The sequence below is a fragment of the Trachurus japonicus genome, chromosome 15 (genome assembly GCF_045865225.1).
Source record: "Trachurus japonicus isolate A0001 chromosome 15, Traja_1.0".
In the NCBI taxonomy this organism is placed as follows: domain Eukaryota; kingdom Metazoa; phylum Chordata; class Actinopteri; order Carangiformes; family Carangidae; genus Trachurus; species Trachurus japonicus.
In genome coordinates this window covers 19,776,606-19,794,516 of record NC_140921.1, presented here as the reverse complement: position 1 = coordinate 19,794,516, position 17,911 = coordinate 19,776,606, and the positions used below count along the sequence as shown (strand labels likewise).

General features: G+C 39.4%; 1 protein-coding gene across 1 annotated transcript in view; it reads left to right on the top strand.

The window, feature by feature from the left end:
• Positions 1-14,560, top strand: part of lmbrd1 (LMBR1 domain containing 1) — a 51,553-nt gene extending 36,993 nt beyond the window's left edge. The window contains exons 12-16 of the mRNA XM_085800306.1: positions 1,971-2,075; positions 2,164-2,313; positions 3,584-3,665; positions 12,554-12,645; positions 13,075-14,560. Coding sequence (XP_085656432.1) covers positions 1,971-2,075; positions 2,164-2,313; positions 3,584-3,665; positions 12,554-12,645; positions 13,075-13,185 — 540 coding nt within the window. The 3' untranslated portion in view covers positions 13,186-14,560. The remainder of the gene's footprint in view (positions 1-1,970; positions 2,076-2,163; positions 2,314-3,583; positions 3,666-12,553; positions 12,646-13,074) is intronic.
• Positions 14,561-17,911: the final 3,351 nt, after the last annotated feature.

The following is a 17,911-nucleotide window of genomic DNA, read 5'->3' as shown; positions in this document are numbered from 1 at the left end:
ATTTGGAAATACAGGAAATGAAAAGTTTAAAGTTGTAGAGCATCATATGAAAGCTGAATGTAAACAAGGTGCTTAATAAACAGCCGTAATTATTTTGTATGTTATGAAGGCCTACATCATCTGCATAATCCACACAATGAAAACATATTTTATGAACTTCCTTTGGCACCGATAGCCTCCAACAGTGTCCTTCAGTAGCTGCTGATCAGACCTGCACAATGTTCTGGAGGAATTTGGGCTATTCTTTCTCATAGAGCTGCTTCAGCTCAGTCGTATTCTCAGGAGAGGCCCTTGAGGTCATTTTAAAGCATCTCTATTGAATTAAGGTCTGGGTTCTGATTGAGCCACTCAAAGGGTGGAATTCCTTTGTTTGAAGTCATTCTGTAATAGATTTACTTTGATGTTTAGGGTCATTGTTCTGCTGCATTACCTAACTTCTTCTGAACACCAGCAGGTGAACAGCCAGTCTTTCAGAAGAGACATTAATAAATCTTCTTCTTAGCACTAAGGAGTGTCAACCTGCTCTTTTTTTTTTTTACAAAGCAATGACTTATTTGCATAGCAGCAACTCCCTCCATGCAGCCATGCGCTGTGGTTTGTGTGCGATAGACTCATAACCAGAGACGGTAACCAGCTGCAGTGTTTTCCCTTAAGGCAGCAACTCTTACTCCGGGCTGCTTTGTCACAGTATTGATCATTCTGTGTTGTGCTTTTAGAGTCGTCGTAGCTGGTTAAACACTTCAAGGAAGAGTAGGCACAGAACTAAATCATCCTCATTTATAGACAGTTTGACTGTGGACTGATGAATATCTCAACCCTTTGAGATGACTCTTTATCCCTTTTATCTTTGTACAAATCAGCAATTCTCCATCTGAAGCCCTTAAGGATCTTTTGTGTTGCTATGGTTCACATTAACAGGTTTTCCTTGTGAATAGTAAACTCGAAATATTTAAATGTTTTTGATAACACAAAGTAGCTCAAACCCAAAGCTCAAATTTTATTTCATTTATAACTAAATCATCAGTTTCACTTGAATAGCCCAACTTCAGTTTGGTTTTATTTGATGTCATTAACTGAAGGGTCCACACACTTTTTCCAAATTACACTATGGATATTTGAATCATGTATTCAGTATGGACAAAAGCAACACAATGATGGGTGTGTTATTGGTTAAGTAGATTGTTTGTTTGTTATTATGAGTAGCATTGTAGGTTCTGATCATATTTTAGACAAATTAATACATAAATGCAAGAAAATCCTAGGGGTTCTTTTCTTCTTCTTTTTTTTGTACTTTATGTGCACTGTTAAATGACCAGTCTCCCTTAAATTATTTTTGAATGTGAAATGTCAAGATTGACAGAATATGAAATCACAACCATTACATTTTTCCTCCAGCTCATTGCCGCAGTCTGGACATGGACCAGACTATCCTCTGTTGAACTTAGTATTCAACAACAGATTTTAGAGAAAAAAATGACTGACAGCTGAGACCATTAAAGAATTGCTTCATAGATAGTGGCATTGATTAAATGTCTAAGACTGGTGTTTAGAAGTATGACCTTGGTATTTAAGGAATTAAATGCACCATACTACGAACAGAATGCTATAGAGATCAACTTTGAGGTTAAATCAGAAGGTTTTAGCTCATAGAGCACAATCAATAAATATTTATATGTTACATGCTCTGTGCTTTTAAGTAAAGACAGCATCTGTAATTAATCCTTCTCCTGAAAAAGGTGTTTAACAGTCTTGACAGTGTCTGAGTGTACTGCACAGTGACCAGCTCAGATGTGCTCTAGATTAATTGGGTTAGGCCAAGTAGTATTGATGGTAGTTGCTCATTAACAGCTCAGAGCATCCTTGAGAGGCAGCCAGCCTGAATGTTTGGCTCTGAAAGCTACAGTATAATGACTTTGTATGTGATTTGTACATGTGAGTCATGCAGCTGACCTCTGTCATTGGTATCATAGGTGTTCCCTCTGGATTATATCCTGATCACAGTCATCACCATGTACTTTGTGCTCACATCCATGGCCGGCATTCGCAACATGGGCATCTGGTTCTTCTGGATAAGGGTAAATAAATCTGCTACTTACAAGTTACCAAAGAGGTACAAATACTGTATGAATTCAACATTAACATTTTTATGTTTTTGTTTTTCAGCTGTACAAAATAAGACCGAAGAGAACCCGTCCTCAGGCTCTTCTCTTCCTCTGCATGATTCTTCTCTTGATTGTCCTTCACACCAGCTACATGATCTACAGCCTGGCGCCACAGTATGTCATGTATGGCAGCCAGAAATATCTTGTTCAGGTGAGGAAAAGTCTGCATTTGCGTCTTGCTGATGAGATCTAGCTGTGACAATGGGGCTCCAACAATGGCAGTGTGGGTCAGTCGGTGGGTTGAAACCACTTTGGTCCGGTTGGGTGTAGGCAGCAGCATGGTCTCCAGGGGCAGGTAGTGGGGCTTTTAGACTCTTTTAGACTCTTGTTCCTCTTGGATTCTGTCTATATGTATTAGACTGACTGTCTACCTCCCCCCCACATACAGTAGTATGTGTGCAAATTGTGTGCCTAGTCTACATGCACCCTTGCATCTATGCTTTGTCTCAGAAAGTCATTTAAACAGTATAATTAAAATGAACTGTGGAAAAAAGTTTTTAAAACCAGCTCTTTATGACTCACAGGGTAAACATGGCTTATTCCTATCAGCTGCTGCCTTTTGCCTGCAGTATATGAATATATTGTCTCTCAGTACCAGCCAAGCGTATACAATGTAGCCAGTAGATACATAGCCAGTAAATACATAGCCCATTTATTCATTTTAAAGTTGTTTTCGTTGAGACAGATCTTTAAATAACTGTAAATCACATTATACCCACCTGTGGTTGTGTTTTCTGTGCACAGAGAATCCTCTGTTAACATCAGAATGATGTTTATTTATTCAATTTATTCCATTTATGTTTGGCAAAACTTGCAGCATCTTCTGGAAAATCTCCTGGACTTTAAGGTCATTTTGTAATTTAAAATTGTTCAGTGAGTGGCAGAGCAGCAGTTTGTCACACAGATGGAGCCTGTGTGCTGTCTGAGAGGCGAGAAGAAAAAAGAAACTTGAAGTGAAATTTTACAAAGTTACAAATACGGCTGAAATCACAGCACAGTCTTTGTCTTTAAGTGTTTTGTAAGTTTGTCACACGGTGTCGTGGTTATGAAATTGAGATTTTAGCAGCAGCTTGAAAAACGGCTGGGAAGCGACTGCTGGTTAACATGTCGTCCAAGCTGTGTTTCAGTCTTCGTTGTGTACTTGTTCTGTTCAGAAACAGGACAACATGTGAACGTTAACAGCTTTATTGGAAATTTGTCCGATGTTGTGTACGTGAGCACAAAGAAGCAAACATATAAAGAGCTGAAACTGGCTGACGCTAGGCAGAATGTAAATACAGCATGATGGTGTCAGTTATTTACAGCTGTTCTACGTCCTATGTCCTTTATTTCTGCAATGACCATATGCAGCTCAGCCACATACTTGGTTTGACCTAGTCTTGTTTTTGTTTTTTTTCTGTTTCTTTGTTTGTTTTGATCAGAGTCAGTTGCCCTCAGCCGGTGCTACATCTGGGAATGCTACATCTGGCACCACGAGGATCTGTGATGCTGACGCGCCTAAGGGTAAGTCTGTCATCTCTGCTCGCACAGTAAGGTAGCAGTGGTCTAATAGTGACAACACATCATCAAAGATTCATTCCACACAAGTCGCGTCTATAACAGAAGAAAGGAAGGACAGCGTACAACCCAGGCCATTGCGTGTACAACACTGTTCAGTAATCTTTATCACCATTCATTATTCATTAGAGGGAATAATACCAAGGACAAACATTTACTAATGCAGTACATGGCCTCTTGCTGTCTCCATGCCAACGCTTATTACAGTAAATCAGCCATGAAAACACAAATGTGTGAACGTACATCATACAAGTGAGCTTTATCATGGTAATTTATTCATTTGCCTAATGGTCAAGTCAGGCTGTTGTTTTTGTTGGTGGAGGAATATGATGCTATTACTATCTCTGGTTAGCCAGCCATCAGATAAGCATATTGTATATTGTATCATATGTGGCGACATGACGCTGCCTATAGGACTGTCCATCCTTCTTAAGTGAAGACTGATTGCAGTTTTGACCCAGTTAAACCACTTTGACTTTTTGGGCAAACTGAAGTCTATCTCTAACCTTTTGGAGTGTTTGGGCTCTTGGGCCCGTGTGATTATGTTAGCAGGGGTCTGTTATTGCAGTGGATAATTGTTATTTTTGTATTGAAAGGAATCAAAGTTGGGGCATAAATGGTCTCCCAGAAGATGCAGAATTGGAATGCAATTAGAGAAGTTAATGAGCGTTGTTAGGTTTAAAAGTCAAGAGTTTTGTCCTCCCTGCATCTTGTTGGTTTTCAGCTCTTTTTATTTAATGTGTAATATTATTCTTTAAAAAAAAAAATCCACAGAGATTCTTTAGTCTGAAATTAAAGATGTAGATAACATCAAATGAAATCTAGACATATACTGTCACAACACGACTGCAGGCATTAAAGGCAAGATTATTTGTTTACTTCTCCAGGTTAAACTGTTAATGAAAATAACTAGCTCGTAGCTGTCTTAAAGAAGTTATAAAGTTGGTGTTGAATCACTGTAGACTAAATCAAAGATGCTTCTGCGTGTGTTAGTGATATTGCAGTGTACAGGGAGTGACAGCACGCTGTTGCAAGTAGATATATCCAAGATATTGCTGTATCTCATCAGGAGGAACAGAGTGCACAGAGTGAACTATCCATCAAGCCATCCATCCATCCATACATTCATCCATACATCCATCCATAGTGTCAATCTGCACTAATGGAGCTAGTGGATGTTTTGCTTTGTGGCAGAAAGGGGGCCTTACAGGGTCATAGTTTTTTCGATTCATCAGTGTCTATACACCGAAAAACTGCTGAAGTGAATTGAACCAGAAGTTGGATCTTAGTTCATCGCAGAAACTGCTGCCAGACTCTCCAGTGAAATGACACCTGTGCGCTGGTTTCAGAGTAATTTGCTGAACTACAGGCTGAATCAAGAAAGAACCAGGAGTGATTAGCATATTTGGTTGGGTTTTCTGCATTGGGTATGGTTCGTGATTGATGACTGTATGATGGTAATACACCATGAGGGTACTAATGGACTAATGCCGTTGACATCTGAAACAAGTGCACGTCTTTGGGCTCTATACTCTCATGAATCAGTGGCACCTTGCACAGAAGGCAGTCAGCGGTCAGCGTTGCTATTTTTGTGGAGGCCCTCAGGCCCCCTGCTAATCTGAAGCATATTTAGACTCTGGTATGATTAGGCAGAAATTAACAGTCGTGGCCAATGAAATCAGACACACTTAAACTGATTGTATTGGTATTGGTTATTCATAATATCTTAATGGAGATGTGTAACCAAGCTTTCCAGAAAATGCATGATTTTTACACATTTTATACACAGCACACCAAAAAATACTGTAAATTCTAAAAATGCTTATTCCACTATCAGAGACAGATGATGTCCTTTTCTTTATACCGTGTTCTCTGTCTATAATGAGGACCAATATTATCCACTCACCTGCGCAATTACAAAAATGTCAACTAAAATTTAGAATATGATATATTATTTCAGTAGATGTTGGTCACATTTACCTAAGTGATTAATAAGTTACCCTTCAATCGGTCTAGCTATGTTTACATATGATAATAATGACAATAATGACAATACTCCCAACATTCAGTAATTACATAAACTGACAATCCCTCATAATACTCTTGTTTACATAACTGCTCAGACAGAATTGTTGGAATGCATTGGCTTTTCTTTGTTTGGTTGTTTGCTTTTCCTCAAACAAATCATTTGTTTGCTGTCCTACAACTATCAGAATTAACCCAACACAGATTCATCCGTGATTCAGCATCACTTTTTGCATCACATTTGTTTAATGCAGCATGTCGGCTGTGCTGTATCTGACCGCGAGAGAAGTTTCCAATAGCAGCCGAGTTGGTTTTAGTCATTAAATGTGTTCATCTCACCACAGGACCCTCCGTTGGTAAATAAATCAGTTTTTACTCATCAAGTGTTAATTATTGCACACTTTTGGCGCTTCTCACTCCTGTTATACTGAAGGGGTTTTGGCTCCAGAGTCACTAGGAAAATAGCCAGATGTATTTATTCCCTCTCCCTTTTGACCAACCGAGGGAGACTGATCCTATTTTGGCCGTCTGAGAAATGGCTTCTGCTTTCATAACAGCCGTTGCACCACCTACCATGAGGGGGAGGAAGTGTCAAGCAGAGACAACACATGCGACTACAATCAGAAGCCTACTGACTAATACACTGTACAAAGTAACAGGTGACATTTCATTCATGTGGTGAAAGAATACAACTCTTTCCCATTTTGGATAATCAACGGTCCACTTAGTAGTTATAAATAAAACAACAACAGGATATTCATAATTTATGTGGATATTCATGAAGAAATATGGACCATATGTTGGTAATTGGGTATAGTCCATATCCACATTCTCTATTCCTGAGGCTAGTCCTTGTTTCAGAGATGTGTGTTGCATAGAATTAGCTTGATTGATATGTTGCAGTATTAAGACACTGGATGCATTCTTATGCTCAAGAATTTTTATAAAATCCAAGGCAACCACAGTAAATGTGCTCGATTAGTATTTTTTGTAATCAAAGAAGTGTGATTCTTCATGGCATGTCTCCTGGGAGAAAAAAAAAGTTGCTGTATCATGATGACTAAGAGATTTATAAACATGCCGATGAAGTGATGCTCAACTAGTGGCCAGGGCAAGTCACTAGTTGGGCTGGGAGAGAAGCACATTCAGGGTTTCTCTCTGGGTTTTTTTTTTTTTCCTGAATGTGAAAAGTAAAATGTAAAAATTCTGCAGTAAGAAAAATGTCATCAGCCTTAGAACAGGCTCTGAGAGGGCATCACTTTGTAATAACCTTTAGTGTGACACTGGATCAAAAGGCAGCTGAGGAAAGAGAGGATAGAAGTCAAGCTGGTGACTGATTGGCCAGTTTGTCACAGTGGTGTAATGACACTAACATCTTGGTGAGCAGGTGCTCAGTGCCAAGCTCTCCATTATCTACTCCAAAGTCATTATCACACCATTACTCATTTACTGAGCATAATGGAAAATGAATCTTGAGGAATTAGTTGCCATGGCCCCGGAAAACTTGAACCCTAAAGTCTTTTTCCGTGTATGATTAAATGTGGGTATGAAGGTGTTTTCAGGAAAAGAAGAATCAGAGTTCTCTCTGTGCATTATTGAAAGGTCTCCTGTCTGGACCTCCGTGCCGTAGCGATGTGGCTCTCCTCTTTACTTGAGCTGCTGATTGGGGAAATGCTTCATCTTAGTCCATTCAATTCTACGTCCATACTGTCTCAAACGGTTGGCACCAACTGGGAGAGCTTCAATGCTGAAAGTTTTTTAATATCAAATCACTTTATTTTAAACTTCTTTCAACAAATAATCTTATTAATGGATTCAGTTTTATTTCTTATAGCTTCACGGCGTCCGACTGAAGCCTATGGAATCCTCAGTATTAGATCAGGCGGCTCTATCAAATCATTCTTACCAGCAGCACGATGCTCACGCTGTTACTTCTGGTCGGGGAGCTACTTTGATCACAAACTTGTATCAGAGTTCATCCACATCTACCCTCTGACTTTGTTGGCAAAGATGAGAAGATTTCTGGCGTAGTTATACTTCCCAACCTCTTTGATGATGATCTATATTTTATATTTTTGTTTTGTTTTGCTGTCTTTCCTTCAACATAATCCTCAGCTCAGTAACCGAAGCTACTCCTGTCTGAGCTCCTATATTAGCCCTCAGAGTTGTTAGACGTCAGAACCTGTCACAAAACAGTTTTGTCCTGCATCCTTGGGCTTTTTACAGCTCTCGTCAAAGATGCTTTTTTTTGCCTCACCCAAGAAGTCAACTAATCCATGTTGTTCACTGCTGTAATCTTAATTATTTTAATAATCTTAATGCCTCCATCACTAAATCTGCAACGTCCATTATTTGGTCACATTAGCTCCCTGTCCTGGACACTTCACCTAATGATTTTAATGATGCTTATAGAGCACTCCTTAGTCAGATTATTCCCCAAACTGAAAATGAGTCTGCCGTTAAATCTCTTTCAGTCTCCAAAAATAAACCTTGTGCTTTGTGAAAGGTCATATTATAAAACCTGTTTATGTCAAAAACAATATCCAAATCTTATAAAAGCATCTTTTTTTTGCAACTGAGTTTTTTTCACATTTAGTATAGATAAATTCAATCCTGTATTTTTGACACAGTAGCTCAAATCACCACTAAACATCCTCTGAGTCATTTTTCCACTTTTCCTGATGATGAATTTCTTGTTCTTTTTCATCCGTTACATTGACACTTTCAGTGACAAAATTATAAAGTTTATGGCGTGAGACCCCACAAATTCATCCCATTCAGAATAAATGTCAAGCTTTTACCACGGAGGACATTTCACATCACTTCTAGTTTGAATCCCAGTGATGAAACTTCTTGATACAGAGGAGCGTTTTCACACTGTGGACTGCTGTCTGTTTCCTAGCAACTTGCCGGTTTCCGCAGCATTGTTTTAAAGAGCTTCAGGGGGGAAAATGGTCGAATTTTATGTTGCCTACGAGATGTCAGGTTCCCAAGCAATTTTCAACAGGAGACTCCCTCAACCCCAACACAAATTAATAGCAATTTTCTTAGCATCAAGGGGATCATCATCAATTTGCATTACAATTGAATATGTCAATCAAAAGTTATTCTCCTGAAAGAAAAATGTCTGTCTTATTATCCCCATACCTGTTCTTTGAAAAATCTGTTATAGCTTGGAATAGTGTCAAAACAGATTCACTGTTAACAACACTTGACAAGTAGCTGGTGGAAATCATGGAGCATTTACCATAAGAGCCAACAGTTTGTCTCAGGAGCTGGTTGGGACCAGAAGCTTCTGTCAGGACATCGGAAACCAGGTTTTAAATAATGGTATGTCTGTGAGATGTCAGTAAGCATAATGGACTTAAATCCCTGTATCTCCAACATAATCATAACCAGCTGTAATAAAAACAAGAGCGTGGTTGTAAATAGCCACAGCTCTTCTTTTTGCCTCCTGTTGGTGTAATCAGTGGTAAAGGTGAGGTCCAGCGAGATTACTTCTACATGTGTTGCCTTTTTTTGTCTGCATCGGGAGGTTTTGGAGCCCTGCTCAAATGGATAAAATGGATAATATAAATAAATAAAAAATGTTTTGCACAGCGAAGATGGTGCTTTTGGTGAACTTTCATCGACAACACTAATATGAGAAGCCAGAGATTTGAAAATAGTTCTCTTGAAGGAACATCACCGTCCTCTGAGGACGCTGGAATGAAAGTGCTCTGTTGCTCTTTAGACGGAGAGAAAGTAAAAGCATACAGTGTAGCTACACAAGTGCCCGCTGATAGAGAGGCTTTCACAAACAACACAATGTGCGCGTGTGTGTGCACTGCACGCGCGACTGTGTACGTGCAAGGCTTTTATGCATGTATTTGTGTTTGAATGGCGAGATGAAAGTTATACATAATGCATCATGCTACACAGGGCAGCACTCACCCGGGTATCATGAGTCAAGGTGAAATTACCTGCACTCGCACGCTGCCCCATGCTCTTCTCGGAGAACGGTAATGATTCCAAGGTGAAGCGGGGTCAGTGGCGTACATGATAATATATTTAGGCAGACCACTGTTGTGAACCATCTGTAGGTCCCACTTGGAGCTCTGCAATTCAGGTGAGCAGCTGGAGAGCTACAGATGGCTGGAGGTAGAGGAGCGCGGTCACGGGGATGAAGATAGACTCGCTTCTTCTATTATGTGTTGATCCTGGTTCCAAGCAAAAGCTGATTGTTGGTCCACCTTCAGAGCTCCCAGGGCTCCTCTGACTATATCTCATCTTGATTAAACAGATCTGAATTTTCCTTCATCTTCTTCTTTTTTTCTTTTTTTTTTTCCAAAGTCAACACATTTGACAGGAAATGTTTTGTAAACACCGACTATAATGTGTAAATTCTAAACCACATTGAGTTATTGCTGTGGACCTTGATATCACGTAGCTCAGTATAAGTCTGATTGCACTGTTCATGGGGTTGGAGTCGGTGTGAAGAGCTGTGTAAGAAACAGTGTGATAGGAGCAGCTCAGCAGGGTTAGCGTTAATGCTCCAGATGGCTCTCTAACATAGCCAGACAGTGCATTTCATTTCCACTCCAGCTTTGTGGACTTTCTCTCTTGTCTTTTTCAATTGACATTATACAACTCTGATTAGTGGGCTATAGAAATATTTGCCTTTTTTTTTTTTTTAATTGCTCTAGTGTGCACGCCTCAGCTAATTAATACACGTGATCAGAAGGGAAGTACCCCCCCTCCCCCTCTCTCTCTTTTCTTCCTGTGTTTTCATATGAAAAGAACTGAAGCACAGAGGAGAGACCCAGACACTGCACGCGACACCATTGGCACTTTCCACATTTGACGTCATCAGCATTTCCTGTGCCTGCCAATACCCGTTCATGCACATTAAAGGGAAGGACCGGGCTTAAGAATTCTTTTATTTCTCCACTCGTCTATGCCTTTTGGATCAATAGCAGTATCAATTCTGTCAAAAACCGGGGAGCTGAGGCTCAAAGGTTATGTCATCAGCATAAAGCCGAGAGCTGCTCCACAGACAAAGAAAGCAATTGGATTTTATAAGTAATAAATGAGTCTCTTTCCCCAACTTTTCTTTTTCTTATGATGTGTTTACGGGGCCAAGTCGATACTGTTTGAGCTGTCCTTGGCCATAGCAACTAAATGTCACTTCAGGAGCACAACAGAATGAAGTTGTAAGATGTGCTCCCTGAAAATGGCAGCGTTTGTGTTCAGTGGCAGGTTCACACTGGTTCATTAAATGGATAAAATAGTGTAGAACCTATCGGTTTTTTACTACTACTTTTGCTTTCTTTATCTGTATCATGTTTGTGTCCCAAGGCTTTTTCATTCATGTCCCTTTTGACATTAATAAAAACAAGAGGTAAGTAAAAATTAAAATTAAAAACATCACTTTTATTGAGGAATGAATGACGCACCTGTTGGTACTGGTTCATTCATGACTAAGACACACACACACAAAAACAGCAAATAGATAGCCATTATGTTCCAGACCTTATTGAATGGTCTGGAGGACTGTGATTAGTTTGTAAATGTCTGGGTTTTTTTTTTTTTTAGCTCATCAGAGGTTGGGGCATTGCATAATCCAGAACCTGATGCCATCACTACTTGTCTGTGTCTCTTCGAGTGTCCTTGCTTTCACCTTTTAGGCATTTCCCTTTTCAAAGTGTTATAATGGATATATTTGATGCATGTCTCCAAATGCACGTTACGTCATTCTTGTTTTATGCCTTGGTTAAACCATATTCACACTGACAGTGACATGTATTTCCTCTTTTCAGAAGACTGGTTGTCTTTTTTAGTTACAGTGACACACTCGCCTGAGGCACTGCTCCATGTAGTAATAGCCTGTTTTGGGCTCTTAAGTGTGTACATACCCCTTTCCTTTGAAGAAACACCGATGTATAACATGTGCTACACTTGTGCACTTTTATACCATAACAATACCTATTATGTTTTCAGATCGTCCGTCCATCCATACATACTGTGTTTCCGACTCATTCTTGTGATATCACATAAAGCTGAAATTGGCCACAAACCTTCATTTGGACTCGAGGATTAACTAACTACACTGTCATAGGTCAAAGGTCAAGGTCACTGTGACCTCGTTATTGTTTATAACCCACAAATTCATGCACTAATTGCGACTCTAAATGTCGATAAAGGATAAAATGAAGTAATGAGGTTTTATAGCCAAACGGCTCCATGGTCCATCATTCAGTGCTGTAACACAGCAAGAGGAGATTTTGACCGTATTTCCTCCAACTTGGCTGGTTGGCTGAGGCGTACAACTGAGCGGTGGTAATTCTAGTTGCATTCATGCAATTTTTCTGGATGATTGTCCTCCCTGCAGAGAAGATGCTTCTCATATTTCTCCAAAGACAGGGACCCTCTCTCCACAGGCTATATGTCTGTCTGCCTTCCTTTCTTCACTCCTCTTTTACCTGTTCCCAGTTACTCTCCCTTTACCTTCTACCACAGTCATCAGTCACTGAAGAAATCACTTTTTTTCTTTTTACTTTGTATGCTTCTTTCTTTCTTTCTTTCTTTCTTTCTTTCTTTCTTTCTTTCTTTCTTTCTTTCACCAACGATATACCTGTAAAATACTAAATTTATATTGTGTTGTTGTCACTTAGTCTTAGAATGGTAAAAGCCAAATCTGACATGTTTGAAATCATCTATGGTGTTATATAGATTGAAATCTGATATGATGAATAATGCCTTTTTTTCATTATCTTGTAAACACTTATAACAACTTCGACATCTCGGTGTTCTCTCTCTGTCCCTTTCAGATCAGTGCACGGTCACAAGATCCTACCTGTTCCTCCACAAGTTCTGGTTCTTCAGCACCATCTACTACTTTGGTAACTGGGCCTTTATCGGGGTAAGTGCAGAGAGGAAAGTAAGAAGTCATGATCTTGATTTTTTACGAGGGGGGAGCAGTTGCATTACTTGTTTGGGGCAAAAAGAGCTGATTGAATTTTCTTTCTCTTTTTTTTTGGCTAAGGGGATTCAGAACAGTGCATTTACTTATTTTATATCTTTTGAACAATACAACATTTACAGCAGCAACATCTATAAAACATTTAATTTAGTTGGGTATTTTCTTCGGGGAGCAGAGGCACATAATTTAATTCAGGAAAAAGGTGACGGGGAAATGCTTTTCCAGGAGTGTACACAGCTAATCTCCTCTGCGGAATATTTAATAGCCGGTGTTTTTTTATCCTGGGCGCTCCTGGTGCTGATTCTATCACATGAAATGATGCTTATGAAAAAATGTTTTTCATTTTCCGCTTTGCTTATTATTTTTCAGGCCTTCCTCATCGGCCTGGTGGTGTCCTGCTGCCGAGGGAAGAAGTCTGTGATCGAAGGAGAGGTGGAGGCTGACGACTCAGACCTAAGTGATGATGAATATGTGCACTGAAAACAAGTATTGGCTCAATCAGGTTTGTAAATATGCCAACCTAAAGTTAAAGGGACTAGAAAGTACAGTTTCACAAACAAACAAAGTCATTTGTCATTATTTAATTTATTGGTCTTAAGGAGTTATTGCAGTGGTGTCGTGTGGATTCCAGCCCGGTTTTCAGTTGACGCGTCCCTCCCTCCGCTTAATGAGACCGCTCAGACTGTCTTTCTGAGTCAATATTATTGATGACTTTGGGATTCTGGGAGTGTCCTCCAACTCAAGCCTCCTGTACCTTGAGAATTGACTGCTCAACAGTTTGAAGCTGACACAAATTGGTCATTTTTCTACTGGAGGAATCACATTTTTTGCAGCAGTAGAGACGAGGTCGTACGCAAAACTTAAACATAAACTGAGATTTATTTTTCCATTCTCTAAGCACTTTCTAGATGCTTTTCATGGTTTCTTCACAATGTTACACTGTGTATAGTTGGCTTTAGTACCTTTTAAGATAAAATACTGACAACTATATGAGTCAATTTGAACTGTTTTGCCTGCTTGTTTTCAAAAAAGCAAATTGGTACAGAAAATGCTGATTCACAAGTGTTGACAGCAGAAATATTTTCAGAGTTTATTTAGCTTGTTCATGTCTGAGCTTAGATATATTGCTTGTGGATGTGCTGCTTTTTCCTCTGCATCTAGTTTTCTGCAGTTTTCAGACCATTATTTAAGCAAATGTCGTTGTACTTGCACTGTGAGTGACATGTAATGGACCAATTGTGGCCGTAGTGTTGTCAGGGGTTCAGTTGTTCTCAGTTTTTAATTGAATAGGTTAAGCAGCCTTTTACTCTGTGTTGGAAGAACACGAGTAAGAGGTAAAAATATAGAATTAATCATAGATATGGGTGTAATTTTCTTTTAATTAAGGACATTTCTCATTTTCAGCTGCAGGCTTGTCACATAGAACTGCTAATGGCTTTTTTCAGCCATATTTAGTGTATTTAGTAGAATACAAACTGTTGATCATTTAACAAATTCACAAACATGATGAATATAATATGAATATGAGAGTGACATTTTTTAAGGAATTGGAAACCAAACATTTGTGCCTCATGAATGTATTTTACCATGATGGGCACACACACTGCTGTAAATGACAGCCGAAATTAACTTCACCCAAGAGTCTAATTTTTTGTGCTTGTTTTGTATAGTTTTTTGGTTTTGTTTTGCTTATATTTTAGTCTGATTTTCCTTTGTTGAGAATCACTGGGGCCAACAGTGGAAATGTGATTGATAGTTACAGAACCTGCATCACATGCAGTTTTTACCTGTGACTGGCTGACGATATTGAATGATGCCTGTATTTAAAGAAATAAAACCATTTTAAACACCCTAAGACGCAAATTTCTTTCCAGTTCTAGATGTTTTCAACCCGTCCTTTCATATCCACTTCTCATTGCCTGATTTTGCATGTTGATATTTATGTGACTGTAATGGTTAATATTTTAACATATCTTAATTGTCTTCATGTCACATTTGTTTTCAGTCACACAGCATCCGTATTGCACATAATGAAGTGTCAGTCAGGCAGTTAGAGCACATTATTTCAGCAGTAGCCACACAATGGTGTTAACACTACATGTTAAATTGTTATTTGTTCAAAGCCTCAGAGTGACTCAGGTTCAGCCGCGGCTGTTATATATAAAACCTTGTGTCTGAGTTCTTTACTGAGGCTGAGACTTGAATTAAATCCAGTGTGGTTCCTTCCAACTGCTGAGCGGGTTTAAGTCAAAACTGTCCATGGCCGTTAACTTATCACCTGTCAGCCCCTGCCATTAAATACTGTACACCCCCTGGAACATCTGATCATTCCTCAAACTGCCGTCTATAAAACACGTTGGTTTCTACTGAGTCTCCTGAAATCTAGCAGTACTCGTCTCCAGTGAAAAGTTCCTGATGGATGAAGATAACGTCATTTGAAATGGCCATTATTTTTATATTAGTTAAACAGTGCTCATCTTCATTAACCACTGACAATGAGTGTTGTGACAAAACGATGATCGCAGTTTGGTCAGATATTAACTTAAGAAATCTATTTAAGAGCTGCAAAGTTAACAACCATGATCAATAACAGTGTGAGCGAGGGAGCGTGCTCTGCTGTTCAGAGCTGAGGTTTTGACTTGAAACAAGTTTCATAGCAATAAGGTCGTGTATCAAATGAAAGTGACAGTTAAATACATCTGTACTTGGATCAGCGTGTAACTCCTCAGTGCTTGTTTCGGATGGATCTCGGTGAGATTTTGTCTGCCTGTCCAATTAGAGTTTGTGGTGTGCATACCTTGTCATAACTATTGTGCACATCTACTTTGAGTTGAGGCATAATGTGAAATGCCACCCCCACATCCACTAATAAACCCAATAAGCCTTGAGCCAAAAACATGAAGCCCCAGAACAGTCGCAGAGAGGATTGTGCGATCAACGTGTCAGATCTGAGGATTTGTGCCGTTCTCAGTGCAACTTTTCCTGTCATCACCATTATTCAAAAGCCACTCTCCTCTCATCCTCTCCCTTGTTTTTTAGGCTTCTCTTGCAAGTTTGTTTGGGAACAATGAAGACACTTTAATGAATAAATTAATGAATTAGTTGAAAACGACTTCTTGCAGGGAGCTACAACATTGGAAAAGATCTGCCTGAGGCCCCGTTGTAACAGATGCATTTGATTTTGTACAAAATTGACATCTTGCTGAACATGAACATGAACACAGAGTCTCACGCTACAGTACATGCATTAGAACGGCACTTTTTATGCAAATTCAATCTGCCCCAGTATTTGTTGTTTTTTTGTGTACACATTATTGCTGCAATCTGAGCAATTTGACCAAATTGTTTGCATCTTTCATCTTTGCAGGGACACTCCATGATGTAACTAGGAGAGATTTAAAACCTCCCCACTTAATTGTTTTGGGACTTGAGGGTTGTTGAGAGATCTCCAAATCATTTCAAATCCAAGAAGAGGCCACCAAATATAAAACTTGTCAAGAAAATTGTAGAATTTGAGACTTTATATCCAATATTGTGTCATGATTGGAGTTTAAAGGAGAACTGACTGTCTGGAATAACTGGTGTCTGATGCAGTCAAAACGAGGTCCTGAGTGAATCAGAGAGAAGTTTAATTTGCAGGGAGGACCCAACACGTTTCCAATATCGTGTCATGATTGATCCTAATAATTACTGTACCAGCAAAACACTGAAAATCAATCTGGTCCCATTATTTTGTGTGATTGTCTAATATCAAAACTCCAGATAGTAGAAAAACAAAAACTGCCCGCTGTACGGGCCTGTTTGACAGTTGATGAAACTTCTGCTTTTCTGAGGCGGCCGCTGTTTTTAAATAAGGCCGAGGTGATTGTGTGGAGACGTGTAGATACCAGAGAAATTACCCAACAGGACAGCCATTGTCAAGGGCCTCTGTACCGATCATCTATCTTCCTGCTCCACAGGATGAAAGACTGTAATGGATTATATAGTGCATGGTAAGTACCTGCTGTGGAGCCTTCCAGAGTTTCATTTTTGTTGAGGGTTTCAAAACTTTTTCTTCATTTCAGCTGCAACTATCCTGAAAAGTACAGTTATAGTTCCACAGGTAATAATAGTTTGTTTTTGTTTTTTCCCCTGACACAATTAGGTAACGTCCTGAAGTTTGTCTCCAAGTTGCACAATATTTTTTTCTCTATTCTATCAAAATACGTTGATTTCATTAAACAGTAACTTTTATAATTGTGCTAATCTTGTATAGTCACACCACATAAACGGCACAAATGAGCTTCTTTTGTTGTGTATTTTGTTGTCTGGTTCGTCGTATCACATCTGATTTCATACTCTTAGATCACTGACTGTCATGGAGGATTCATAACTAAGCAGTAGCTCAAGGCACACATGATAAATAAACCCTTGATCACATTAACATCTCAAGATAATGAAATGCATTTACTCTTTGCTTCGGTTAAATAAAATAAAATACATTGCCTCTGGAAAAAAAACACACAGTACAGATTGATACATTTGATGCCACCAGAAATTTACACCATTGTCATGAATTCCCCCCAAAAATTCATGAGGAGGCTGATGAAAATAGTTTTCCTGCTTGAAGCCTCATGATGAGAAGTTGGGAAGTTAATTTTATTCATTCATGGGAGTGAATTTCTATTTTCTTAACATTTGGTTAAATAAAAACCACTCTTCCTGTCATTACTGCTGAATGTTTCCTGCTCTGATCTCTGTGATGTGTCTGTGGCCTCCAGTCTCTCCTCTGGGCATTAACTCTTCTGACAGGCCCTGGCTGACACACCAACAGTTCACCGTTCAGCCGAGCCTCCAGGGAGGAAAAAGTGAGGGCGGGATCAATGTGATTATGTTGATTCAGTGTTTGCAGCCCCTAAGCAGCGTGACCTCTTCACTCTGGGAGGCCTGTGGGACCTGCCACTCAACTCCCAAATGAACACTTGGTCCGGCAGCAGGCTTGTCAACACGTCCCGGGTCCCGTTCAACAACAACAACTTCCTGATACAGCTTTTTTTTTTTCCAGCTTTGGACACACAAGGGCAGTTTGCCAAGCTCATAACAGGCACATTTAGCAATATGATTTGTAATTTGTGCACAAAAATCAAAAGTGCTCTGCAGGGTTTTCACTGAATCACAGTCAAGTGTGAAATATAAAATAATTAACAGTCGTCATCATGATCTCAGC